The sequence below is a fragment of the Nomascus leucogenys genome, chromosome 1a (genome assembly GCF_006542625.1).
Source record: "Nomascus leucogenys isolate Asia chromosome 1a, Asia_NLE_v1, whole genome shotgun sequence".
NCBI classification, from domain to species: Eukaryota; Metazoa; Chordata; class Mammalia; order Primates; family Hylobatidae; genus Nomascus; species Nomascus leucogenys.
In genome coordinates, this window is record NC_044381.1 from 27,659,425 (window position 1) to 27,686,436 (window position 27,012).

Below are 27,012 nucleotides of genomic sequence, written 5' to 3' on the forward strand. Positions count from 1 at the left end.
TACTCCTGGAGACGTTAGGTTCATGTAGCAAACACTGAAGACCAAGACATGGCTGAGAAGTGCTAATGGTACCAAGAGACAGCCCACACTGCCTTAGGAAAGAGCGAGCGTTGTTGTAAAACTAGGCTTCAGATAAAGCTACTTGGCAGAAAGACATACATAGAAACCACCCCAAACCTCCCCTGGGGAGCCATGGGAGGAGTCAAAGGGAAGGAGGGAGGGGAACGGGACCAAGGAGAGGGGTGAGCACAGAATGGGAGATAATCAAGCTCGAAATGTTTAATTGACTTATTGAGCTCTCTGGCAAGCTAAGTCACTAGGAAGCCTGCAGCAGTTTGGCTGGCAACGAAGAAGTGCATGTGGGCACCAGTGATGAGAGGCCTCCTGGGGGAAGGGAAATCAAAACATATCCTTACCCTCTCTTGTTTGAAATCTGCAAAAGCACCATCTGCATATTTCTGCTTGCTCAAAAGCTGTTTCCTCCTCTCCTGACGTTTGGCACGCTTCTGGAATTCCTCATTGTGAATGTTCAAGTGTGAGGTCAGCTCGGCTGTGCTTTGCAGTTTGCTATCACAGTGCTTACACTGGTAGGTGGAGTTCTGCAAGCGGGGGCCGTTGCCCAGGATGATGAAGTCCCTCTTTAGGTCCCGACTGTGGTGGTCAGTGTAATGCATGCACAGCAGCTCTGCAGTGCTAAAGGACAGCTTGAAGCATTTGATGCAGCGGAACGGGAGCCACTCGATTTCCTGAGCTTCACCCTCCACCTCGGCTTTCTCAAAGCTGCCTCTCTCCTCTTCTTCCATCAGCGTGGGCTTCTCATGCTCATCTGCATAGACGGCTGTGAAGTAGCCCCCCAACTTGCTGGCGTGCTGCTTCTTTGGGAACACCCCTGGGTGGCGTTTCATGTAATGGGACACGATGCCCTTCTTGCTGAAAGACTGGAAAGAGCACAAGGAGCACTTTTTCTTCTCCACTGCCCGCCGGAGTTCCTCGCTCAGCTGAGGGGAGTCGTCCTTGGGCGGGGATGGGATGATCACTTTATTGGGCTTGTCGCTGATGGTCCTGGAGGCTGCCAGGCAGTGAGTGTAATACGCATCAATGTCGTGGCGCTTCTGGTAATGGGCTGCCAGACCTTTGCGGATGGGGTTGGTGTAGGCACACAGGGCACACTTGAAGAGGTTGTTCTTGCCTTCTGGCTGGGCGCGGACATTATTGTGCTTGATGCGGTAGTGCCTGGCAATCCCCTTCCTTGTGGAGCAGAAGTACTTGCAGAGCTGGCACCGGAACACAGTGTGGGAGACCAGGTGGGAGGTAGAGAAGTGAGAAGTAGACACGGGCTCCTCTCCCACCTCCTCCTCAGTGATGGAGACTTGGGAGGGGCTCACATCAGTGGTCATCTCGGGCTCGAGGGGGACTGGCAGCTTCGGGGGCGACTGGGAAAAGACATCAAATTCAGGTTGATTGTGATACTTCTCGTAGTGGATTTTCAGTTTCTCCAAAGTGCCGTGTGTGTACGGACACAGTTTGCACCGGTAGGCGCCGTACCCTTGCTTGAAGATCCTGCTCGTCTCCTCCACGTCGTTCTGGGATATGTCAGCGGACTGCTCTACGTCGTGCACAAAGTCCTCAGCGGTCACCTTGACGGACGGGTGTCGCTTCTGGTAGTGGGTCAGTACGCCATGGATGCGGGTGTTGATGTATGGGCAATGCCTGCATTTGTAGACGGCACCTGGGTTGATGTCAATGTCCTGGGCAAAGTCAGCAGCCTTCACTTTCATGCCAGGGTGCTTCTTCCCATAATGAGTGAGAAGGCCGTGCAAGTTGTTATACTCAGATTGGCATACCGTGCACTGGTATGGGGTAGAGGATATGGCGGGGTTGGCTGAAGCTAGCTGCAGGCTTTTCTCAGGGGACAGTCTTGCATCCTCTGGACATTCAGCTTCCGGCTCTGGGAGAGGGGTGGGTATACTGTTTTCACAATTCACAGGGCCTGCCAACTCTTCAGATGAAAGAATGGGCTTCTCCACAGCATCCTTGTCCTTGATGATGTCCAGCAGCACTGACTCATCACCATTCATGGCCCAGGGGTGGAATGCTTGGTAGTGATTAGTGATGTCCCAGATGGAGACAGCTTCAAAAACACAGTCCCTGCATCTGTAGGTTTTGGCTTCGGCTGGCATTGTGAGAGAGGGAGGGGATGGGTCTGGCCCAGCCCACAGTTTAGTAGCCATGTAGGTGTAATCAACGTAGTGTTCTGGATGCCTCCGTTGGTAATGCAGGAGCAAACCGTTGGGCTCCGTATGGGAGTAGATGCACCACTCACAGTGGTAGCCAGCTTCTATCAAGCCATCTAGAAATGCCCATCGCATGATGGACGTGACTGTGGCTTTCAGGGCGGGGTGGTCTTTCTTGATATGCTTCCTCAGTGCATAGAAGTAGGGGGAGGTATATGAGCACTGCCTACATTTGAGTGCTCGGAGTTTCGTTTTGTCCCGCTCCAGATTAGAGGGGGAGACAAGCACGCAGCTGGCAGGCTTCTTCTGATTTCGGTCGCAGAGGCTTCGAATGGTGGCCGTATGCTGCCGGATCACGTCTGCATTGGCCTTGAAGTCTCGGTGCTTCTTCTGATAATGAATGAGTACCCCTTTGACCGTCCGGTTCCCATAATCACAGTGCTGGCAAAAGAACATCTCATTCTCCACAGGAGGGCCATCTCTCTCAGAGCTGCTTCGGTTCAGCTGTTGTATGGGGGCAGGTGGCCGGGGGGAGCCTTGGGGCCCTTCGACCCCTCTCATCATTGCAGCTGTGGGAGGAGCCTGTCTGATATATTTGGCAGTAACCTTTATTTCTGGGTGTCTTTTCTGGTAGTGGACAAGCACTCCCACAACTGACCGATTGCTGTAGGAACAGTGTTTGCAGTAGTAAAGCTCAGTACTGAGGTCTGGTGGCGGGGGTTGTGGGGGGGGTGGGGAACCCATGTTGGACATTTTGGGAGACATTGGAGCACCCACCTCAAATGATAATTGAGAAAGGGCAGAGCCCCTGTCCACAGACACCATTCGCATAGTTTTCTGGATCCTAAAGTAGGAAGCCTTTTCTTCGGGGTGTTTCTTCTGATAATGAACCAAGACAGAATGCATGTTGGGGCTTGCAAACGAACAAACATCACAATCATAAACAACAACAGTGTTGACCAAAGGGTCCTTCTGATTTTCACATTCAGGAGTAAAGGTCTTAGAAGGAGTGTTTTTGTTGAACGTAGCTGGCAAACCACCACCACGAGCCACAGGTGTGGAAGTCGCCATGTTCTTGGGAGCCGAATTCAGAATCTCCCTCAGGGTCTGGGATTCTGTATTCAGCCCTTCCTGCTGCTCCACGACATAGCTTGAAAATATCATCGCGTTGTTGATCTTCACCGTGGGATGCATTCTTTGGTAATGTGGCATCAGGCTTCTAACATTTGGGCTCGTGTATGAACAAAACCGACACCGGTAGATCAGGTCCGAGTGATCAAAGTTGAGTACATTCATGGCTTCTGGGTGGTGTTCGCCATAATGCTGCTGGAGATCTTCGAAATTGGTGTAATCGATGTAGCATTCCAGGCACCTGTACACTGCACTATGATCGTTGGGGTCCAAGATGTACCTAAAGCTGAATTTAATGTATGGGTGCATTCGTTGGTAGTGGGTGCTAACACTCCGGGCAGATTTGTTGTTAAAGTCACAGTGTTTACAATAGTAAAGCCTTCCAGAGTCACCAAAGTCTGTGTTTTCATTATTGTGCTCAGTCCCATAGATGGGATTTTGGGTATTCAGCAAAGCAGTATTGGAAACTTGGTGATCTTTCAAGTTTGTTGAGGAGCCGTAATAATCCTCTTCATCTTCAGAAAGGGTGAGCTCAATCTCAGCCCCATTGGTGGCATTGTAATCGTGGGTGATGTTTCTGAAGTTGGGCTCCTTCTGGGGCTCACTGGTATCTCTTGCCCATATCTGTTGGGCAGAAAAGGAAGTGGGAACCTCTATGATGGGTTCTGTCGGCTCTTCCTCCCTGTCCAACTCAACCTCTATCTCAACTTCGTTGTCTTCCTCTTCCTCTTCATCATCCTCAACATTGATCACTGCATCTTCCTGCTGTTTGGTTTGGCTAATTTTGCTCTGAAGGTTGCTTGCTATCTCGTCAATCCTGGTTCTCTTCTTCACAGGTGACAAATCTAGGGGAAAGTCATTGGCGAGCTTCCTAGAGGCCTTAGCTACAAAATTGTTCTTGGAGGACAACCCAAGAATTGAGGTCTGACTTTTCTTCACAGTGTTGCTGGAAGAGGGGTGGCTGTCTGTCTCATTTTCCAATGGTAGGCTTGAGGGCTGCCCCTCGAATTTTGGCAAGTTGTCACAGAATGAATGTTTATGCTGCTGATGGACTCTTAGCCCTTTCAGAGTTGTGGTGGAGTAATTACACATGGTGCATTTGTACGGATGCAGAGGTGCGGCTTGTGTGGGTGGCTGTGGCTGCTGCGTTGGTGGTGGCTGTGTTTGTGGCTGGGGTGGCACCTGATGTGGTGGCTGCAGCTGTGGCGGCTGTGGCTGCTGCAGTGGCTGTGGCTGTGATGGTGGCGGTGGTGGTGGCGGTGGTGGTGGTTGCGGTGGCTGTTGCTGCTGCAAGGGATCCAACATGACTCCTGACTTTCTACCATTGATGCTTGAGCTCTCATAAGACACCACACCTTCATTCAGTGAGGAAGAAATGCTTTCACTCTGGGAATTCACAGCATCCCAATCTGACGTTGTACCCGTGTGACACTGTTTGTGAGCCCCAAGTTTCAACGAGCTCTTGCAAGTAAACGGACATTCGTCACATTTGTAGACAGCTGTCTTTCCAGATAAGTGGATGTTTTCTATGTGACGAGAGATGCTACGTCGATGCATGGTGAGGAAAGGACAAAAGGGGCACTGGAACCTATTCATGAATCTTCTAAATGGAATCCCCTTGGTCTCCAATAATTTGTTGCCATCTGAGCCCATCAGCTGCTCTGCAGACAGGCCTGATGTCTGGTGATCCATAGCACTTAAACCATTCTCACTGTCTATTTCATTTAACTCTTCATCAGAACTAGAGTCATTTAGCATGCTGTTAGTTTCCAGGTCAGCAGAAGAATTGGTCATGTCAGTCATTCCATAACGGGATCTCTCTACCAAGTTAACTAGACCAGAATTGTGAGGTGACTTCGGCTTCATCTGAGGGTAAGACATGGGCGAAAACTTGGAAGCTGAAGAAGAATTGGGTCTCATGATGGAGTTGCCCATGGAGCCCCTGAAGTTGGAGACGGTGGTATTGGGTATCTCCCGGCTTGCAGCATTCATGGTCAGATAGGTGGAGTTGGAAGTGGGGCTGGGGGCACTCTTGTTCGGCACATCAGGTAGATTAGTTCCTTCTTGTTGCTGTCTGAGACTGGAAAGGATCTTGACCATACTGCGGTGTTTCTTCATCATGTGGTCACACCAGCGTTCTCGGCGGGGGGTCTGGTAGCTGCACCACTCACAACAAAAGTTGCCTCGAGATTTGGTCAAAGGCTTGACCATAGACTCTAAGATGCTGCGCTCCACAACCTCTGCTGGCAGTTCCTTGCAGGGGTCCTGCAGGGATACGGGCGGAACCACAGGGTCTGGCATTGGAGCAGGAGCAGGTGGGGGAGCAGTGGTCTCCTTCAAATTGTTTTTGTGATACATCTTCTGATGCTTAATTATTCTTGCCCTTCTTGGTGACTTGTATGTGCAAAACTGGCAAGAGAAGACCTTTCCAAATCCCTCGTGCATCATGATATTATAATTTAAGGATCCCGGGACAGGGGGTCCTGATGAACTCCCTTCAGCTTGAGCTCCATGGACCTTTCTAGTGTGTTCTATGAGGAGGTTTTTTGACCTGAAGTAGCGTACACAGAACTTGCATTGAAAAAACTTGTTTGTTGGTTTGGGATTAGCGGCAATATGCTGACCATAATATCCTGGACTGTGGCCATAGTAACCTCCGGTCCCCAATGCAGTTGCATTTTGACCTAAAGAAAAAGCATAAGGAAAGTGACAAAGCAAAAGATAATTAAAATATCCAATCATGCAAATCAGTACCATTCCAATTATTCTCCGTTACTAAACATCACACGCAAAAGGCCTGAAGTCTCAAGATGAGGCCTTGAAGAGTACTCACAAAGCATCAATGAAGATATACGTACTGCACATTCTCATGGATAAAGACGCAGTGTACAGCTTTAGGTATTCTCCTCATCTCCATAAATGAGCCACACAGCTACAAAAATACAAGTTTCATAACTTGTACTACTTTTTCTAGAACTTTCCAAGCAACTACCTTGTTCTCCAAATTAAAAGGTAGGATATATGAGGGAGCTTTTGAAAAGATAACAACCTAAGATACTCAAGAAGAGAATACATGACGCCCAAACCACAAAAATGGCTAGCAAAGCACAAGAAACTCTGCAAAAGCCACGTATATTAAGAACCATGGCTACAGGCTAAAAGGAAACGAGAGCAATTAAAATACATCAGCCGTGCCAAGTTTAGTATAGATTTACCTGATAAATCTTCTGCAATGGCAAATTCATCCTTTATAGAAGAAAACTCCACCTCTGTCTGATTACTGGCGTTCATGGACCCACATCGTGGCTCATTCACATTGTCCTCAGCAACATCAGTTGGCTGCAGAAATGCCGTGTGGACATCCTGAATGTGTGCCTTGAGATCTTCATAAGATGGGGCTCTGAAATCACAGCCATCACACTGAAGCACCTCCATGATCTGGGACTACCCTCTCACATTAGGAACCTGTGGCAGAAGTCAGAACAAAACATCTTAAGGAATGCACTAATCGCATACCTCGAGCTGATGGGGCTGTATATCCATTAATGGGAAAAAATTCCAGTATTAGTAGATTTCTCTTATTGGAATTTGCCAATTGGAACACTGGCTAAAGAGAGGCAATCAGACATAATGGAGATGATGTCCTTGACCTCATAACTTCAAAGAAGGAAAAATACCAGATAAACATTTTCTAGCATGGTATGTCTTCCAATGCCATTTGTCAAGGAAATGCTTAATACTTCAAAAGTTTTAGAAGTTTCTGAGCTTCTCCACTGAATCCAAATTTCTTGGTAACTTAATGTTGGCTTTGGTTCTGCCTTGGACTCATTTTCTTTTTAAATTGGAATCATCTCAAAAGTAAAGAGGATGTCCACACAGAAGAAAGGGAAAATTTCAGCCTTCATTAGCTGTTTATTTAGTATTATTACCTTGGTGTTTTATCACCAAATAGTGAAATAGTATTTAAATCTTGGGAGTGGAGGTAGAGCATTTTTATTGTAGCTTTTCTTATTTTAATAACTTTGCTGATATTGGGGTGCACCTCTCTTTCCTCCCTTCTCCAAATAGTTTAGTTGTGGGGTTTTTTTTCCATGAGCTAAATGACTATTTGCTCTTTTACTGCCTACCAATTATAACCTAACAGCTTCTTCAATCTAATTAGGTCATAAAATATTCCTCATGAGGTTTTCAAACAACCAACTTTGGATGACAATCCAGTTTCTGTTTAAAGTTGCACCTTGGCACCTCAATTTGCATGAAGACAACAGAAACTTGCATTTTTGAAGAAGGGCTTGTAAGTCATGACTTTATCTTTTTCCACTTCTTTCCTTTACAAACATGAAGTGCATACCTGGATGCAAAAAGTTGTGAAGCTGCCATGGAATAAATCAAAACTTGCCCAGCTACCTTCATTCTGCTATTTACTGTGTGACTGAAATATACAGAAAGCTACACACTAACTCAATGGAGAGTCCCACCATCAAGAAGTCAAAAATGTATTAGAAAGGTGGAGTCCTTCCTATCTTAATGTATATCCTAAGTTGAGATACCCTGTTATTATCTAATGAATAAGTTACTTCAGTAAGATCATCACAAACTCTACTGAGTCATTGTAATCTAGAACCAGATGTCCAAGAACTAACGCTGTAGCCAATGTATTTTATGATGTAATACTCTATACTTTTACTGTAAAAGATAAATTATTTCTGCAGGAACAAAAAAGTCCAGTAATAATACATCAATGTAGTGAAAGGAGCCATCACGCAAAGATTTTCTATCAAAGAATGCTCCTCCTGATCGCCTGCTAAAATAACTTCTGGCAAGTCCAGTTCTGGACAGACTGAGCTTGCAGAGTGAGCTGCAGATATTTACCTCCTCTTCTTTCACCCAGCAATTTATCCTTTTTCAATAAACATTGAACTGTGCACCAGACTCTTTTCAGCTAAGTCTCAATATTCCAGATACACAAGCTTTTATGTCTAAGCACCAACCCAAATTGTGTGGAAGAGGTTGCTATCAGCTCTGGATCAAATTACAGCAGTCACTGAGGCCCCACCCCACTTCTCCTTTCGCACAGTCCATTAGACCTGAAAACAAATTTTTCCATGGTGCAGACAACTCCTGCATTTAGAACACTTCACAGAAAAAAGCAGATCATCCAGTGTGCACTCCCCATCCCCCAAGCTTAGTCCTTTCATCTCAGCCAAACAAGCCACAGCTCTGCTGAATGTGTTTATCACACTTTCAAGAGATATGAGCTCCTGCGTCACTGAAGCTCTAAGACTCACTAAGCTGCCCTAGTCCTCTGAGCTTTAGGGGCAGCCATTTTAGCTCAGAGCTTCTCCTGCGTGCACAACATGGCTTCTCCTGGATTCTGCTAGGCTAACAATCAGAAATGAATGCTAGAAGAGCAGGCTGGGCTCCTCCTATGCTCTTCTCTTCCCAACAAAGAATTAACTGTTTTCATTTCTCTCCGAAAAGCAGCACCTTTCTCCTCCTCAAATGTCATTCACCAAGATCTCCAAAGGTTCTTTTATTCCATGATTGATATGCTGGTTTTTTAGTCCCAGCAGAGCCCTGGTCAGAGCAGGATGACCCTGGGCCAGATCCTGTTCTACACCAGGATTTAGGGGTGCAGTGGGGGGACCTCCAGAATGCCTTGGCTTCTTGGAAGTCGTCCTTCCACACACAGAAGACATACCATCCGACTCCGCTTGCCAGATTCCAAAGTCTAATGACCTTTGTTAATCACCAGCCAGTCTGTCTGCATCAGCAGACCCTGCCAACAGACACACCCTTCAACACAAAGGCTGTAGCTATTCCTTTTAAAGGAGGTTCTCTGAAAGCTCCATTGTGTAGCAGAGAGGAAAACAAAATCTCTTCCCTTCAAAACTTCAAGCCTTTAGAAATAATGCAACAAAAGGCTTTCTGCTGTGTGTCTTTTGGAAAGTTTGAGCCTGATTTGCACAACATCAACAGAAGTTACGGTTCTGCAGAAGGAAAGCAGGGCACCTTCGGCATTAAGTCATCCACCTAGAGAAGAAATTCATCTCTCTGTGTAGTTCTCTAATATCTTGGTGTCTTCTGAAGCTATTATCAAGGATGCTAACTTCACTGGACACAAACATAAACTAACAATCTCCTTGTTCTGCTACAAAGGAGATAAAAGGGTTATGAGATCAGAAAAAGAGCCACTGATTTGGAAAAAGAAGAGATGATGAAAGTGATTTCCTAATGGGTTCTAGCTTTAATGTTGTTGCAGCCTCTGCCTCAAAAATAGCTCAGAGCCTTAGAAGAGGTTAATCTCCAGGCTGCTGAGAGAACCAGCATCAGGTAGAGCTGAATGGCCTTCAATTTCATGTCTGCACCAAGTACTGAAAGGAGGATGTAGCCTACTTTGAAAGCCGTCTTGCCTTTGTGTACACATTTCTCCTGAAGATGCTGACAGAAGAAGAAAACAGAAGTTGCTGGCATGGCCCAATCAAAGAGACAGAAACTTGATATGTTTATGAGATGGTGCATGGGCACATGTGCAAAAAGTGACAGCAAGTGGAGGGGAAGGGAGTAGGGAAGGACAGAGACAAAAACACACTGGACATGAAGATGACCCATTCATATGTTTTTGTAGCAGATGGTAATCCTCTAAGAAACCAAAACTGAGAAAAAAAAAAGATGAGAAATAAGCTCTGCATATCTATTTCATCAATCCTGAAGAGCAGCAACCCTAAGAGGCTAATGTAGTCACTGATCTGCCATAAAATTATGATTTTAAGTTAAAAGCTTTGATCTCATATCTATTTACTTCATTTAATAATACTATGATTATGAAATTAGCGATATTTTTTCTCACCAAAATCAGCAAAATCAAAAGAGGAAGTTTCTGAACTAACTAAAAAGAGTCTATTTCAAAAGGTCATGAGATGAATCTACATATCAAACAAGCACCCCTGTCTTCTACCCCAGATATATGTCCAGGCCCTTCAAGGTCAAATAGACCTCAGATGCTTAGACTTTAAACACCACCCATCATGATCCCTGCAAGGTGAACACAGATTCATTCTAAAATAACTGGCACCTAATGTGACTGGTCCTCCTAACATGAAACCCTTAGACCATCCTGATTAGTCACTGCCTTTAGTACTACTTATTCGTTGCTGGTTTGTTCAGTTTGCCTTTATAGTTTGAAGGATTTCAAAATGTGGGGTTTTGATGGGGAAACCCAAAATCCAATTGTTTATGTTTGACAAACTCTTGAAGATATAAAGAACATCCAGAGATGATGTCAAAGATTTGAAACATATATACAGAAATGGGGAAAAGTAAATTATGGACAAAGCTTGCTCATTTTCAATCTTAAAAACATCAATTTTAATTTATATCACCTGCCCACCTACTTTCTGTGCTCAGAATTCCAGGGATCCATTATGCCTCAGTTTTCCCTCCTGTGAAGGAGGAAGGAGACAAACCACAGCTTCATCATCCATGCTTCCAACTCACTGGTCAGACGTAACCGGAGCGGGGAGGTGTTCACATTGTACAGCATTCTTACAGGCCCACCACCATCACTTGGTCCAGGTCAGCTTGGCAAACACTGCTCTTTAGTTTGAGGGCCCAGGAGCATAAATGTGGTCCTCAAGTCAAAATCCCAGCTCTCTTCAGGAAGTGATCAAATTAAAAGGCATAGGCCTTGCCTGGATCTAACCTGTTCTCTAACTGAAGGACTGCAGCCCAGAAATAAAGCTGTGAAGCACCACAACCATGTGATTCAGTAGCAACTAATTATAACCTTCAAAGCCTTTGAGAAATAGAACCAGAAACACCATAAGGTGCTTTTCCTCTGTCCACTCCAGAAACCTAGTTTCATTTATAAGACACTAAACTTCCCAGTTCTCCTCAATCATAATTCTAATAAAAGGCTCTCATTAGCACCTGTTGTTTGAACTTTTCTTAGTTTTCTTTGTTATGAATGGAAAAACCAATTATCCAAGGACAGGTAATAGAATATGTAAATTCTGGAATAGTTCAGCTAGAAAAACAGAAAAATCAAGAGACTAAAGATCATTCTAAAAAATGTATTTGCAGATCAGAAATTGTTGATACGCTGAGGTCAAAGAGTTGTGATGTGTATTGGGAGGTTAATATTTTTAATTGCAAGCCCCAGGACCTTAAGATGAAAAATGATTTTTTTTTTTAAAAGGCACTAGTAAACTTATAAATGTTGGGTTGCTATTCTTAGCAAGAAGGGGAGTTCCATATCACTACAAATCATTTACACTTGTTATGGCTGAAGTGGAAGTTCTGATAATTTAATAATCATTTAAAGCATCTTTCCAAAGAGTAATGACCTGAAAAGTTGAGGTGAAATCTCTTTCAGGAACAGTAGTTATGGAATCAAAACTACAAATGCAAATACAGAATGTGTAAATATATATATATATATATACACACACACACATAATTATATATATAATTAATTACATACAGATATATGTAATTAATTTTCTTGATTTAACTTTAACTCACATATGGGCATATGCCCTCCAAATTTAACAAGAGCTGGGGCAGAATCAGTTCTTTTCTGAATAAATACAAATGATATAGGTACTGTCTCCATGTTATAGCATAAACAAATAAACCAGCAGGCAGGGCGCGGTGGCTCACGCCTGTAATTCCAGCACTTTGGGAGGCCAAGGTGGGTGGATCACGAGGTCAGGAGTTCGAGACCAATCTAGCCAACATGGTGAAACCCCGTCCCTACTAAAAATAAAAAAAATTAGCCGGGTGTGGTGGCGGGCGCCTGTAATCCCAGCTACTCAGGAAGCTGAGGCAGAGAATTGCTTGAACCTGGGAGAAGAAGGTTGCAGTGAGCCGAGATTGCGCCACTGCACTCCAGCCTGGGTGGCAGAGTAAGACTGTTTCTCAAAAAATAAATAAATAAATAAATATAAAAATAAAAAAATAATAAACCAGCAAAATAAACCAACAAGCAACTTCCAACAACAAGCTACCTCCAACAATCCCATAGCATTTGGTACTACTATAGATTCTGGCTCACCATGTGGTCTTCAAATGTCCTATCAAATGTTTATACTGTTTGCTACATGATCTAAGCAGTTCTGTGTACTCTTGGCAATTCACCACACTAATGAAAGGTTTAACATATCAGGGAGGATAAATAATTAAGGAATTCAGAAGGGAGACACAGCTGTTCTTCAAAACCAAATTTTCAGAAGAGAAAGGATTAATTTGCAATCACATATGTAACCCCCAATATGAGACTGAATTTAAATAGTAGCAGGGAAATACCATGAGACCAAGTCCTGCCAATGCATGTGGCCTCTGTTGTATACAGTTGGCCTGTTCCATCTGTGGGATCTTGTACATAAGCACAAAGTCTGAAGCAGGCAATTTGCAGATTAATAACCCAATCACCTACTGGCCAAGGATGCTAGCCTTCAGGTTACTTTTTATTTTAGGTTTGCTCTCCTGCATAAAGTTTTCAAGTACTGCAGAGTATGCTGGAGTACTATTTCTTAATAGATGCCTTTGGGATCATCATTAAAATGAAATGAGCATCTAGGGATGTAATCCAAGTGGCTAAAAATGTTGGATATGTAAATAAGAAGTGATTCCGGCTGAGTGACCTGTTATGAAAGCAGGTAGTAAGTGTCTCATACAGAAAGAGATACTACATACCTTCTGGAGAATTCATGCATTCCTTTGCAATGATATAAGGCTAATTGAGGCCAACAGGCCAATAGGCAGTCTGCCAGCTCTCCTGTCCGTAGAAAAGGAAGCGTGTGATTTGAATAAGGAGATAAAAGGAGAGAAGGGACAAGAAAAGAAAGGGAGGAAGCAGGCTGATATCTCAGTAGCTTTAGACTTCATTGTCTGTAAAGGGGAACTTGCAGTTCACTGGATAATTCTAATTCTGAGAAGCGTCTTGACAATTTTCTTGAGATGTGGTTTAGAAACAAAACAAAACAAAATGAAGACGCCTCCCCCTCACTGAAATTCTCAAAATGCAACCATGATAAATGAGATTCCAGCTCATCATGTCCCTTCAAATGATGGGAACCCATTCTTGGTGTCCTAAGAATGAGTAAGTGAGAAATAATAAGTATTGAGGAATTCTCTGAAATGTCATGGGTTCACCAGGAAGTTCCTTGGAAACTGCAGCTGTTCTTGCCCTTGTACTTAGAACAACAGATAACTGATTTCTCCCCTCCAGAGCTAAACATCGCCCAAACAGCAGAGACAGAAAATCACGGTGTTGCTTTATCGACTCTTCAGAATGCTGGCTGGGTTTCTACAGACACTTTTCACACAAGAACTCTCATTATAAAAATTGTAAAATTAAAGGGAAGTTGCAGATATGCTGCTGGGTCTTCATTACAGAACTGATTAAGACGCAGAGTAAGCAGAAGCTGCAGTAAAAGTCATCTTCCACATCGTGAAAGACAAAGACATGAATTGAGAACTTTCCCTGGGGGCTGGTCAGCCTGACTGACCTTGGGCCTTGGGTGTGTCTTCATGGCCCAAAGTGTTCGTGGCTCACAAGATTCAGCCAAACATACCAAGTCTCAATTCTACAGATTCAGTGAATGAATCCAGAAACCATTTTTAACAACTTACCTTGTTTTCTATTACTATGCAAAGAAAAAAAAATGATGTATGGCCATTGGCTTGCGGAGGGTGTGAGGAAGTTTTGCTGAAATAACTTCTTTTATCTGGGGAAAATCTCAATCTAATCTCCCTGAGACTTGCTCACTTTTGTATGCTCATCATTTGCTCAAAAAATTCAGACAATTCACTTGCTTTAGACAAGAATGATTCCGAGCCTGCCTCCATCAGTGGCAGCCCCTGATGTAATAACCCTTCCAGTCTATTTTCTTATAGCAGACAAAACTGATTACCTAAGCCTGGCACCTGGATCTGTCTGTCTGTGTGTCTTTCTCCAAACCATGGTTTCTAATGTAACTACACTGTGAGGATGAAGTCCTAAACCCCTGCTTTCTGAAAAGGCAAACAGTGCCTGAGCCTATATAGACCATAAATGCTTTCAAGTCCTCCTACTCAAGGGGACTGTGATTTTTTGTTTTCCTCTTCTTGACTTCTGCCTGTAGCAGAAGTCAATAGAAGGCTGTCCTTCTTATCAAACTAACCAACTGGCCCATTCAGATCCATTAGTTTTCCTACCTTTGCTTCAACAAATTAATGCAACCTTATAGCAGGAGAAATATCCGTATGTGTTTCTATATGGGACTGGAATATACCCCAAAATTAGAAATTTTCTAAAAATGAAAGCCAAGAAATTTCTTTTCTCTTGCAATCCCCAATCTACTTTTAGCAAGTAAGTTTATTCCTAAAACTTCTTACATCCCAAGAACCAAGCAGAAAGCTTAGACATTTATCCACCAACACAACAGTAGACTTTATTACCAGGTGAAAACACTACAGTGCTCAGTTAAGGAGCCAAGCCTCACATTCCATATATCCTTAATGATAAATCCCACTTTTGCCCAACAAGTTAGGTTTTTCAGCATATCCACTGTTGAGCTGTTTAAAAAAAAAAAAAAAAAAAAAAAAAGGCATACAGAAATGCCTATCCAGCCATTAAGGAATTTGTTCTCAGGTCACTAAAACCAAAAAGCGACAGTAGGTCTGATGTCTCTGCCTGCCATCTTCACCTTGAGAGCAAGTCTTTTGAGGCCCTTACTTTGATCATTTTGTTAAATGAAGAGATTAGATCATGATGTTCAACCTTTTTGTACAAAGGACCTGTTTCACAAGATTTTCTTCTCATATTTTGTAAGATATTTTTTCCTGATTAAATTCATTCCCTTACATTTTATTATTCAGAGACATATAAATGCCAATCTTCATGTGACTGCCTTCTTATAAATTAAATCCAGGGGCTTTCCTTGACAACTCTATCTTAGCCACCACTCCCAACCCCTACAAAATCTACAAAATTGAAACCCCTACTCACAACACCAACCCACACACAGTTTCTCTCTACCACAATACACTACTTTATTTCCTTCACTATTGGCATGACCCTTGTTTGTTTGTGGTCTTTCCTTCCCACCAGAACACAAGTACCCTTAGAAGGACTCTAGGTCTGTCTGGCTCACACTGGGATCTTCAGCCTTGGGAACACTCAGTGTACTCAACAGGTACTCAGAAATATGCGTTGAATGAAGGAAGGAACAAATGAATGAACTAGAGCTTCTGAATGATAGGATTCCAACCAACCAAAAAAGATTGGTCTTGAGTGTTAGATGACTCTACTAACTGTGTTGTCATAAAGCAGTAGTCCCAACGAGCGGTAATTTTATTGCCTGCTTGCCCCAACTTGGGGCTGTTTGGCAGTATCTGCAGGCAGTTTTAGTTATCACACCCAGCATCTGTGGGTAAAGGTTAGGGATACTGCTAAGCATTCTACAATGCACAGGACAGCCCCCACGACAAAGAATTATCTAGCCCCAAATGTCAATAGTGATGAGAATGAAAACCTAATGATCTCCAGGTATTTTCATTCTCTGCATATAACCCACCTGTCTTTAGAGGCCCTTTATGGGGTCCTGGCTGGGGAGTCTCTGGATCCCTAGAGGGTCAACAACCTGGGAGAGCCCAGGTCCAAGATTTTATAATTGTGTGGTTCTAAATGATCTTAACAGCCCTCATGCTATATGATATCACGATGAGTTTTCAGTTTTATTTTTCTAATTTGGGTATCTTACCAAAAATCTCTTCAGAAAAAAAAAAAAAATCCAAGGCGAAGGCATGTGACTGGTCTGTCTTTCCTAGTGATACGGCCCTTGTATCACCCTTGCACAGTTGATAATCCTGTGAGTTTTGTAAGGGGCAAATGTCATTAAAAATGGTCAAGTCAGCTGGGCACAGTGTCTCATGCCTGTAATCCTAGCACTTTGGGAGGCTGAGGCGGGCCGATCACTTGAGGTAAGGAGTTCGAGACCAGCCTAGCCAACATGGTGAAACCTCTTCTCTATTAAAAGCATACACAAAAATTAGCTGGGCTTGGTGGCAGGTACCTGTAATCCCAGCTACTCGGGAGGCTGAGGCAGGAAAATTCTTTGAGCCTGGGAGACAGAGGTTGCAGTGAGCCGAGATCATGCCACTGCACTCCAGCCTGGGTCACAGAGTTAGATTCTCTCTCAAAAAAAAAAAAAAAAAAAAAAAAAAAAAAAAAACAAACAAACAAAAAAAAGTTAAGTCTTTAGCATGTGGCCTCTGACTAAAATTTCTGTGAAAAACAATGCATATTTTCTCCTCTCCAGTGTGTAAAATCACCTTCCTTCAAAGTGACAGGGCCCCAGGCTACTATAAGTCACTCTAAGAGGACAAGTAAGGCGTTCTTTTTTATTCTTATATCCCCAGGGCCCGGCATACGTCTGGCTCTGATGAGATTTGTGCTATGAGTACTAACTGTATGCAGGCCTGCTTTCCAGGAGAAAATTAACCAGTGGTACCAAATCGAACTAAATGTTCAAGAAACTAAGGAATTCCAGAGAGCATCCATGAACAGAAAAACAAAACAAAACCTAGTGCTTATGAAGCTAATGAAGCCACATCACAGTGGTTAGTTGACTACTGAGACACTAGCAATTCTAAGTCTCCACTAGCAATTCTAAGTTTCCACTTGTCCATGAGTTTAAAGTAAATGACCATCCTCCTTTTCCTCATCATCCATGGAGAAGCTGCCTCTGGCTGCATTGTTCCACCTATGTGTTTATAACACTGCTAAGCTACCCTGAACTGATGTGACACCTGGAGTCATCACCTGACTACACGTGAGACCATTTGGTTGCCTTCCCTCCACAAAGCCTTTTTTATTCTTGTTTGCAAAGAATTCTGGAAAGCCTGAGGAACAATTCTGTCCTATAGCTCAAAACTGTATAAACATTTTCAGTGGAGGGAGTGTGACAAAATTAGGTAGAAACAGAATTTTTTCTTCTTAGCCTCCCTGAAAAATATTGAAGTATTATTTGTGCCTTCCTTAAGTCAAAGAGAAGACTCTACTCTAAAAGTTAACCATCAATAGGTTCATCATGTCCAATGGAGAGGAGATCTTAAAGACCATATAGTCCAACCTGGTCCAACATCTTCATTTTCCAGAGAGTGAAACTGAAGTCTCAAGAAAAATAACCTGCCCAAGCCTTCTGGCACATGCATTTTCTAAGCCAGAAAAAAAATCTTTTGAATATCATAATTTGAGACAGGAACTCACAAGTAAAGACACTCCATACGTGTCAGTTGTTCAACAGTATTCAGGCTTAAGGTCCGTGCCCCATATATTCTCAGTAATGAGTCTTCATCAGGGAGGCAGATTTCAGAATAACCACAAGTGTCTCCTCTACCCTGAATTCACACCCAGGAGAGTAACTGAAAAAGTACAAAATGCATTTTTTGCAGTTTGACTATTCACAGAACTTCTTAGGCATGCAAGCAGTGTGTTTATACTTCGGAAACACGTTTGGAAGACTGAAAGTTGCTGACAAAGGTATACACAGAAGAACAAGAGCTGTAACACTGAATTATCTTTAGAATCCAACCTCGTGGAGTCGGAACAACGTTATGTAGTAGGTTTATGCCTGCCAAATCTACCCCACGAGAAACATCGTCTTGTTTCTTATGGAAAATGTGCACTGCCAACAAAGTCACTGAAGAGGCTAGCTGAACGAGCCTTAGGAGGATCTGGACATAGCAGGGTCGGTTCATGTAAAATGGAAAGGAGAAGAGTAGTCAGCCTTACGAATGTCTGTCAAAAAAAGCCAGCCTCTTTGTGGCACATCTAGTGAGTGACTCAGACTAATGATACCAGAATATTGTTCATACTGGATTTCACTTCAAATTATATACTGCATTCTGAAACCAACTGCAACTTGGAATATTTTTCTCTCTTTACTAATATATTAATTTATCATTATCTTTTATTTCTTTATTTATCTAACTTTATTCCTAGAGGGTATCTATATCCATTTGTTGGATATAAAAAAATCTAAATGTATCAGAAAGTCTGGGAATCATCTTTAACTTTTAAAATATCTTCCCTAAGGGTCTCTTAGAAGAGTCTGTTGATCATTCTGAAGAGAATAGCTTAGAAATCAGGAAGATGTTGAGATCTCTATGTTTGTTCATGGTTTTCCTCCATGTAGAACACCTTTATCTGCTTTTGGAAGGACTAAGTAATTCCCACCCTTTAAGACAGTGGTTCTCAAAGTCTAGTCCCTGGACCAGCAGCATCAGCATCACCAAAGAACTTGTTAGAAATGCAAATTATTAAGTTCTACCCAAGACTTGAATCAGCAACTCTGGTGTTGAGGTCCAGTAACCTTTTTTTTACATATTCTCAGGGTGATTCTGAGGCCCAAGCAAGTTTTAAGACCAAGCTCAAGTTTTCCTTCCTGTATGAAACAATCCCTGAGACCACCAGCTAGAACAGTGAGCATTCCCTGCTCCACTGCATTGGAGCCCTATTTTAAAATGCTGCCGACTGGATGAATGCAATAATAGCTACACAGTCCTTGAAGAGCACAGGAGACAACTACTGTTTGCAAATATTTAACTTCTTATATAGCAATTAATGAGAAAATACTAAGTTGCAGACCCAGCATCAGAAACTAACATGAGTACACTCATAAAAGACAATTACTGGTCTTGAAAGAATGAAGACTGTGGCTACTCCAAGTGCTGATACTCATACCCACCTCCCTTAAAAACTTCAGAAAGGTTCATGACATGGTGTCCTTGATATTTCTAAAGCAGGACATGGATCCACAAAGGAAAGAATCAGAGTATTTTACCTAGAAAATACTAAGAGTTGGGTAAATCCTCAGGATCCCAGACTCTTCCATGACAGGATGCTTTCATGATAAATAAAATCTTATTAGAAAATACCTCCAAACTTAGAGTGGTTATTTGATTGCTGCCCTAAAGCTATATTGCAAGGCTAAACTCTCAGTTAAGAACCAACATCTGAAGACACAGATATGTCTGGAAATCTCTCAAAAGAAGGATATATGCTTTAGGCTAACCAAAGAAACTTCCAGAAAAAAATGGTGGCTAATTGTCTCACACTGCTAACAAAGGCTTGGCTGGGGAAAAAGAAAGACAAAACATAGACAAAGAAAAAAAGAGTTTGGCCACACCAAACCAATAAACTGACAGGACCCTAGAATCAAAAGCAAGACTTAAAACTTAGAATCATGAAATTCAGAGAGAAAAATTCAACTGTGTCCTGCCCAGGAACCTAGCCAGAACCCTTTTAAATTGCCGAAGGACTACTGAAGCAAGTCAAGCCATCAAGACACAAACTCAGGTTCTAAAAGCAGAATTAAGCAGGGCTTGAGGAGGGGATTTAATGAGATGGTTCTCTCATTTTTTGAGGGCCAAGAAAAAGTTCTGCTAGTTATGCCCCAAAGACAAATGAGTTATAAAAACAAAACAAACAAAAAAAAAACTAAGACAAGGGGTGGAGGATGACAGAAAAATGTAGCATGGAAAAGACCCATGAAAAAATCTATTTTGAAGGACAGGACACAGAAGAAAATTATATACAACAATTAACGGAGATTCTATGAAAGAAGAGATCAAAGACAAGATGACAAGACATCAGCACAAGATGAAAGAGAGGCTGGCAGTTGAAGAAAGAAAATGATGACAAAAAGAATATCATTGCAGAAGTAATAAATATATTAAAGTTATAAGAGGTAAAATCCACAAATCAAAAACAATGTTGATGATGTGGAAAACAGTCTTCAAAAAACTGCACAAAATGCAGAGGAAAAGGACAAGTAGATGAAAGCAAGTGGAGAAGATGACAGATAAGAAGGTTTGAAAACAGATCGAACATACAGATAAAAGGTTTTGTAGAAGTAGACAGCAAAACAAAACAAAGGAAAACAAAATATGCTTAAATCTGTGGTAGAAAATACTTAGTTGAAATAAAAGAGTATCTGATATTCCAAGAAAAACTAAGACTGAATCAGTAAAATTGAAACATCTTGGTGAGGTTACAGAATTTCAAGGCTAAACATTGAATCCTATATATATCAAGACCTTTAACAATTAGTCAATTATAACCGAAAAAGTCAGGTGTCCTCTGACTTTTTCACAGTAACATTTGATAACAGAAAAAAAGTGAAGCTGTGTCTGTAGAGGCTCAAGAAAGAGAGAACAATACCCAAGTATTCAATTCCCAACTAAGTTCACAACCAGTTTTTTAAATATATAAAAGTAATAAAAAATGATTTTCTAATCAGCATAGTCAGAGAATGCGGCACGTAAGTAACTTTTCTTCAAAATACAACCAACGCAAGGTTCAAAATCAGGATCTCAAGAATAGATAATTTAGAGGTAAGCAGAAGCTGTGAGCACTGAATCCACTTACATTTACAACTAAAATTGAATAATTGATAATACTTACAAAATAAAACTATAATGCCTTAAATGTAGTGGTTATAACAATAAATAATTCCATAATAATAACTGTAAAAGTACGTAGAATTGGAAAAAAAATCTTAACCATAATAAAATACACAGATGGAAGTGAAAAAGCTTTAGAGGATAAATATTAATGGGCAGCACTGGCTCATGCCTGTAATCCCAGCACTTTGGGATGCAGAGGCAAGTGGATCATTTGCGGTCAGGAGTTCAAGACCAGTCTGGCTAACAAGGTGAAACCCGTCTCTACTAAAAATACAAAAATTAGCCAGGTGGTTAATATATGGGCAAATATTCTCAACTTGCATAGCAGGACAGAAATACATACTCATAGTATTTCATTTCTGAAGTTAACGAATTTCCAAATAAAGGTGTAAGAACATTAATTCAGTTAGTAATAAAAATAAAAACAGACTATATAGCTTTGAATTACTAGAGGAAAGAACTCAAAGAAAATGCAGATTACATAATAAAATGAAGAGGACAAAGGAAATTGCACAGAAATATAAAAGAGAATGCATAAAATTAATTAGAATTAGGTATATGTGATACATCAATAAATGTGAATTGGATAATTCTTCCTCTGGAAAATATCCCCAGAGTAAATTAAAAAACAATCTCTAACTGGATTTTGTCTATAAGAGACACATATATAGTATGATACAAAAAGTTTGAAAATCTAATATCATTAAACATATACCAAGCAAAAGAAAGAAGAAATCATGATTAATATTATTCATGGTTAAATTCAAGATACAAAAGCTTTTAACATGATAGAGATGAACACTTAATAATGCAAAAGTACAATCCACAATGAAGATTTATTATGAATATTTATGCTCTCTAGCAGCACCAAATAGATAAAGAAATAAAGATGGCAACAGATAAAAGAAATAGGCATAAGCACTTAACAGATTAATTGGAGAAAGACCACCAAGGATATAATTCATATAATTCATAAAAATGAGTTAAGAGGTACATTTCATATTCTATATCTGGAAATAGAAAACATATTTTCATTTCAAGTATCTGTGAGACAGCTACAAAAGTTTTCAAGTGCCCATGGAGGTTTACAGAAGTCTTTAATGCCAGAATTAAGAGATAATAAATTACAAATTTAAAAAACAGTACATAATTTCTACTTACAGTGAAATAAAGGTATGTTAAAAAAAAAAAAGAAAGAAAAATCTCAAACATTTGAGAAAATTTTTTAGCATTCTCCTAAGCAATTTCTGGGGTAACCAGAAATAAAACTCACCAGTAGAATATGACTTTTAAAATGCTATGTATTTAAATATGGAATCCGGTAAAAGTAATACTTAGAGGAAACTTCACAGATATATAAAAATTATAAATCAAGAAATAATAATACTAAATGAATCAAACATCTAACTCAAGTACAGGGGGAAATGGAAAGACAAGAAGAAAAGTGGAAGAAAAGATTTGACTACAATAAAAACAAACTCAGGAATCAATATATTAAATAATAAGGTAATTTACTCAGTAACTTTTATTTTTTAAAAATATGCTATATAAAATTAAATTAAAACAATTAGCTAGCCTAATTAACAACAAAAAGGGAGTAGGGCAAAACATAAATATAGAAAATAAGTTATTAGAAGTAGACACTATCCAAAAATGTAAAGGAAAATGTATTAAAATTTTAAAATTACCATGTAAAACTCATGGCAATATATGTAAAACTAATGTATTGTGTCTAGAAACACATATATTACCAAAATTAATCCAAGAAGAAACAATATCAATGAAAGACTAGCAAAGAGTCAAATAGCCAACCTAATCACCAAAACATCTTAAGTGACATTAAGGAATCAGTAAATCAGATGCTTTTTAAACTGGTCTAAAGTCTAAAGCACAAGATTGTTACCAATGTATTTCCAAAGCCAGTGTGACATAGATTACAGAGCTTAGTCCACAATAAATACTAATAAAAAGCAGAGCAATGTCACTTAAAAATATTAAGGCAGAAATTCAAAATAAAATCCAGGAGCTCATTAAAGAAATACCCCTCCAAGATCAAGTAGGGTTGAATGAGAAAAGTCAGTTTCAATACAAGAAAATCTATCAACACTCCACTATATTAAAAGGTCAAAAAAGAAAATAATAATTTTATCAGTACCAAAGAGGCTGAAGAGCACTTGATGCAATTCAAGATAAACTCAGTGTTATACTTAATGATGAAACATTAGAAAAACTAAAGTCAAAAACCAGACAAGGATTATCACTGGTACTTAGCATTGTTGTGGAAATGCTAGCCAATGCATTTGTACAAGAAAACAAAGTAAGAGAAACAACTACTAGAAAAGAGACAAAGTTTTCAAAATTTACAAATAAGGTAAATTATCTAGGTTTGGGCCCAAATGAATAACATTTTCATTTTCTACTTAATGATGTGAAAAATTTTCAACAAATTTCAACACTTTAAACATTTAAAAATAATCATCGAATGTAAAACAACTGGGGTGATTGGTAAAGTACTAGTTATCAATAAACTCAACTTTCTTACTCCAGATTACTAAGAATGTTGACGCTTCTGCTGACAATGACATTCTTTTTTCCACCCTGTCTGGGATTCTTGAATGACTACTTCTAAGTCAATAACCTGAGAAAATCCATATTCAGTGATTTGAGAAACTCCAGCCTTAATGTTATGAAGATAATTTTTTATTGATTATATCTGTATATCATCAATTCTCAATCAACATGTTGCTCTACCCATACATTTAAAGGAAAAGCAGGGATTTCTGGTATCATGGCAGAAGGGAGGCAGGACTAGATTGCTGCTCCAGGCAGAGCAACATGCGGAGGCTTGCACTGTGAATTTTAGCTCCAGATCGACTGCAAGAACAAACCAGCAATCCCAAGAGGACCCACAGGCCCTCTGAAAAAAGCAGATTGCTCCTGCAGGACCTAGGAGACACCACAAATACCGTGAGTGCCCCAACTGCAGAAATGGGAAAGGGAGACCCTCCTCTCCCAAACACACCCCCCAACTGGAGAAGTTGAAGGTCTGTTTGCCGGAGAAGTTTCTGACTTTACCTGGAGCTGAGTCAAGTTAAAGAGCCAAGTGAAATACAGGGGTAGAGGAAGCAGCAGAAAGGCCCTGGGATCCAATGGGTCCCCAAGCAGCCCATTCCTGCCTGGCATCACAGGGATCCATTGGGAGGGTGGCCAGAGGAGCAGGGGGTAAAACTCCACAGGGAGAAGGAACTCTGTAGCTGAACTTTGTAACAATTTAAACTTAGTGAGAAGCCTCCTGGCCAGAACTCGGGGGAGGGCATAAATCCAGCGTGCAGACTACATAGGTGTGGAAGAACTAAAACCCTTTTTTCTCGCAGCTGGGAGGTGCATAGCCTCAGAGAAATTTTCAAGCCCATCTCGCCCTCCACCTGGAAACAGACTCAAGGCTGTTGCGGGGGTCATGGTGAGAGTGAGACTGGCCCTTCATGACTGCTGGCTTTCCCCCACTTCCCTGACAACCTGTATGACTCAGCAGAGGCAGACATAATCTTCCTAGGTACACAACTCCAGAGACCTGGGAATCTCACCCTCATCCCCCACAGCAGCTGCAGCAAGACCTGCCCAAGGAGAGTCTAAGCTTAGACACATCTCTCCCCACCCCACCTGATGGTCCTTCCCTACCCACCCTGGTAGTGCAAGACAAAGGGCATATAATCTTGGGGATTCTAGGGCCCCGCCCACCTCTGGTCCCTCTCCAGACTACTACAGCTGATGGTTTTTAGAAAGTGCCACCTCCTGGCAGGAGGCCAACGAGCACAAAAATAGACCATTAAATCACCAAAGCTAAGGACCCTCAGAGAGTCCATTGCACACTCTGCCACCTCCCCCAGAACAGCTGCTGGTATCCATGGCTGAGAGACCCCTTAGACAATTCACATCACAGGACTCTGTGCAGAAACCCCCAACCAGCCTGTTGCTGGGTAGACTCGCTGGGTAGCTAGACCCAGAAGAGAGACAACAATCACTGCAGTTTGGCTCATAGGAAGCCACATCCATAGGAAAAGGCGGAGAGTACTACACATCAAGGGAACACCCCGTGGGACAAAAGAATCTGAACAACAGTCTTCAGCCATAGGCCTTACCGCTGACAGAGCCTACCCAAATGAGAAGAAACCAGAAAACCAACCCTGGTAATATGACAAAACAAGGCTCTTCAACACCCCCCGCAACAAAAAAATCACACTAGTTCACCAGCAATGGATCCAAACCAAGAAGAAATCCCTGATTTATCTGAAAAAGAATTCAGGAGGTTAGTTATGAAGCTAATCAGGGCGAGACCAGAGAAATGTAAAGCCCAATGCAAGGAAATCGAAAAAATGATACAAGAAGAGAAGGGAGAGATATTCATGGAAATAGATAGCTTAAAGAAAAAAAATCAAAAATTCAGAAAACTTTGGACACACTTTTAGAAATGCAAAATGCTCTGGAAAGTCTCAGCAACAAAACTGAACAAGTAGAAGAAAGAAATTCAGAGCTTGAAGATAAGGTATTCAAATTAACCCAATCCAACAAAGACAAAAAGAATAAGAAAATATGAACAAAACATCCAAGAAGTCTGGGATTATGTTAAATGACCAAACCTAAGAATAATCGGTGTACCTGAGGAAGAAGAGAATTCTAAAAGGCTAGAAAACATATTTGGGGGAATAATTCAGGAAAACTTCCCCAGCCTTGTGAGAGACCTGGACAGCCAAATATAGGAAGCACAAAGAACACCTGGGAAATTCATTGTAAAAAGACCTTCACCTAGGCACACTGTCATCAAGTTATCCAAAGGGAGGCGGAGCTTGCAGTGAGCCGAGATTGCGCCACTGCACTCCAGCCTGGGCAACAGAGCGAGACTCTGTCTCAAAAAAAAACAAAAAAAACAAAAAAAACAAAAGAAAACCTATGAGATTCACAGCAGATTTCTCAGCAGAAACCCTACAAGTTAGAAGGGATTGGGGACCTATCTTCACTCTCCTCAAACAAAACAATTATCAGCAAAGAATTTTGTATCCCCCAAAACTAAGCATAATATATGAAGGAAAGATACACTTGTTTTCAGACAAACAAATGCTAGGAGAATTCTCCATTACCAAACCACCACTACAAGAACTGCTAAAAGAAGCTCTAAATCTTAAACTCTGGAAATACATCAAAACAGAATCTCTTTAACACATAAATCACACAGGACCTATAAAACAAAAATAGAAGTTAAAAAACAAAAACAAAAAACCAAAGTACACAGGCAACAAAGAGCATGATGAAAGCAATGGTACCTCACATTTCAATACTAACATTGAATGTAAATGGCCTAAATGCTCCACTTAAAAGATACAGAACCACAGAACGTATAAGAAGTCACCAACCAACTATCTGCTGCCTTCAGGAGACTCAACTAACACATAAGGACTCACATAAACTTAAAGTAAAGGGGTGGAAAAAGGCATTTCATGCAAATGGACACCAAAAGTGAGCAGGGGTAACTATTCTTATATCAGACAAAACAAACTTTAAAGCAACAGTGGTTAAAGGAGACAAAGAGGGACAGTATACAATGGCAAAAGGCCTTGTCTAACAGGAAAATATCACAATTATAAACATATATGCACCTAACACTGCAAATCCCAAATTTATAAAGTAATTACTAACAGACCTAAGAAATGAGATAGCAACACAATAATAGTGGGGGCTTCAATATTACACTGACAGTACTAGACAGGTCATCAAGACAGGAGTCAACAAAGAAACAGTGGATTTAAACTATACCTTGGAACAAACGGACTTAACAAATATATACAAAACATTTCATCCAACAACTGCAGAATACACATTCCATTCAACAGCACATGGAATGTTCTCCAAGATAGACCATATGATAGGCCACAAAATGAGCCTCAATAAATTTAAGAAAATTAAAATTATTTCAAGCACTCTCTCAGACCACAGTGGAATAATACTGGAAAGAAACTCCAAAAGGAAATTTCAAAACCATGAAAATACATGGAAATTAAATAATCTGGTCCTGAATGAGCATTGGGTCAAAAATGAAATCAAGATGGAAATTTACAAATTCTTCGAACTTAATGACACAACCTATCAAAACCTCTGGGACAAAGCAAAGGTGGTGCTAAGAGGAAAATTCATAGCCCTA

General features: G+C 41.1%; 1 protein-coding gene across 6 annotated transcripts in view; it reads right to left on the minus strand.

The window, feature by feature from the left end:
• ZNF462 (zinc finger protein 462) overlaps nucleotides 1–27,012 on the minus strand; it is a 150,295-nt gene that overhangs the window by 84,325 nt on the left and 38,958 nt on the right. For 5 of the 6 annotated variants that reach the window (XM_003260323.4, XM_030825235.1, XM_030825177.1 and 2 more), the window contains 2 exons: nucleotides 6,581–6,830; nucleotides 417–6,049 (listed from right to left, as the gene is read on the minus strand). In XM_003260323.4, the coding sequence (XP_003260371.2) occupies nucleotides 417–6,049; nucleotides 6,581–6,800 (5,853 nt within the window). In that variant the 5' untranslated portion in view covers nucleotides 6,801–6,830. The remainder of the gene's footprint in view (nucleotides 1–416; nucleotides 6,050–6,580; nucleotides 6,831–27,012) is intronic. The other variant, XM_030825355.1, reaches the window with a different exon arrangement.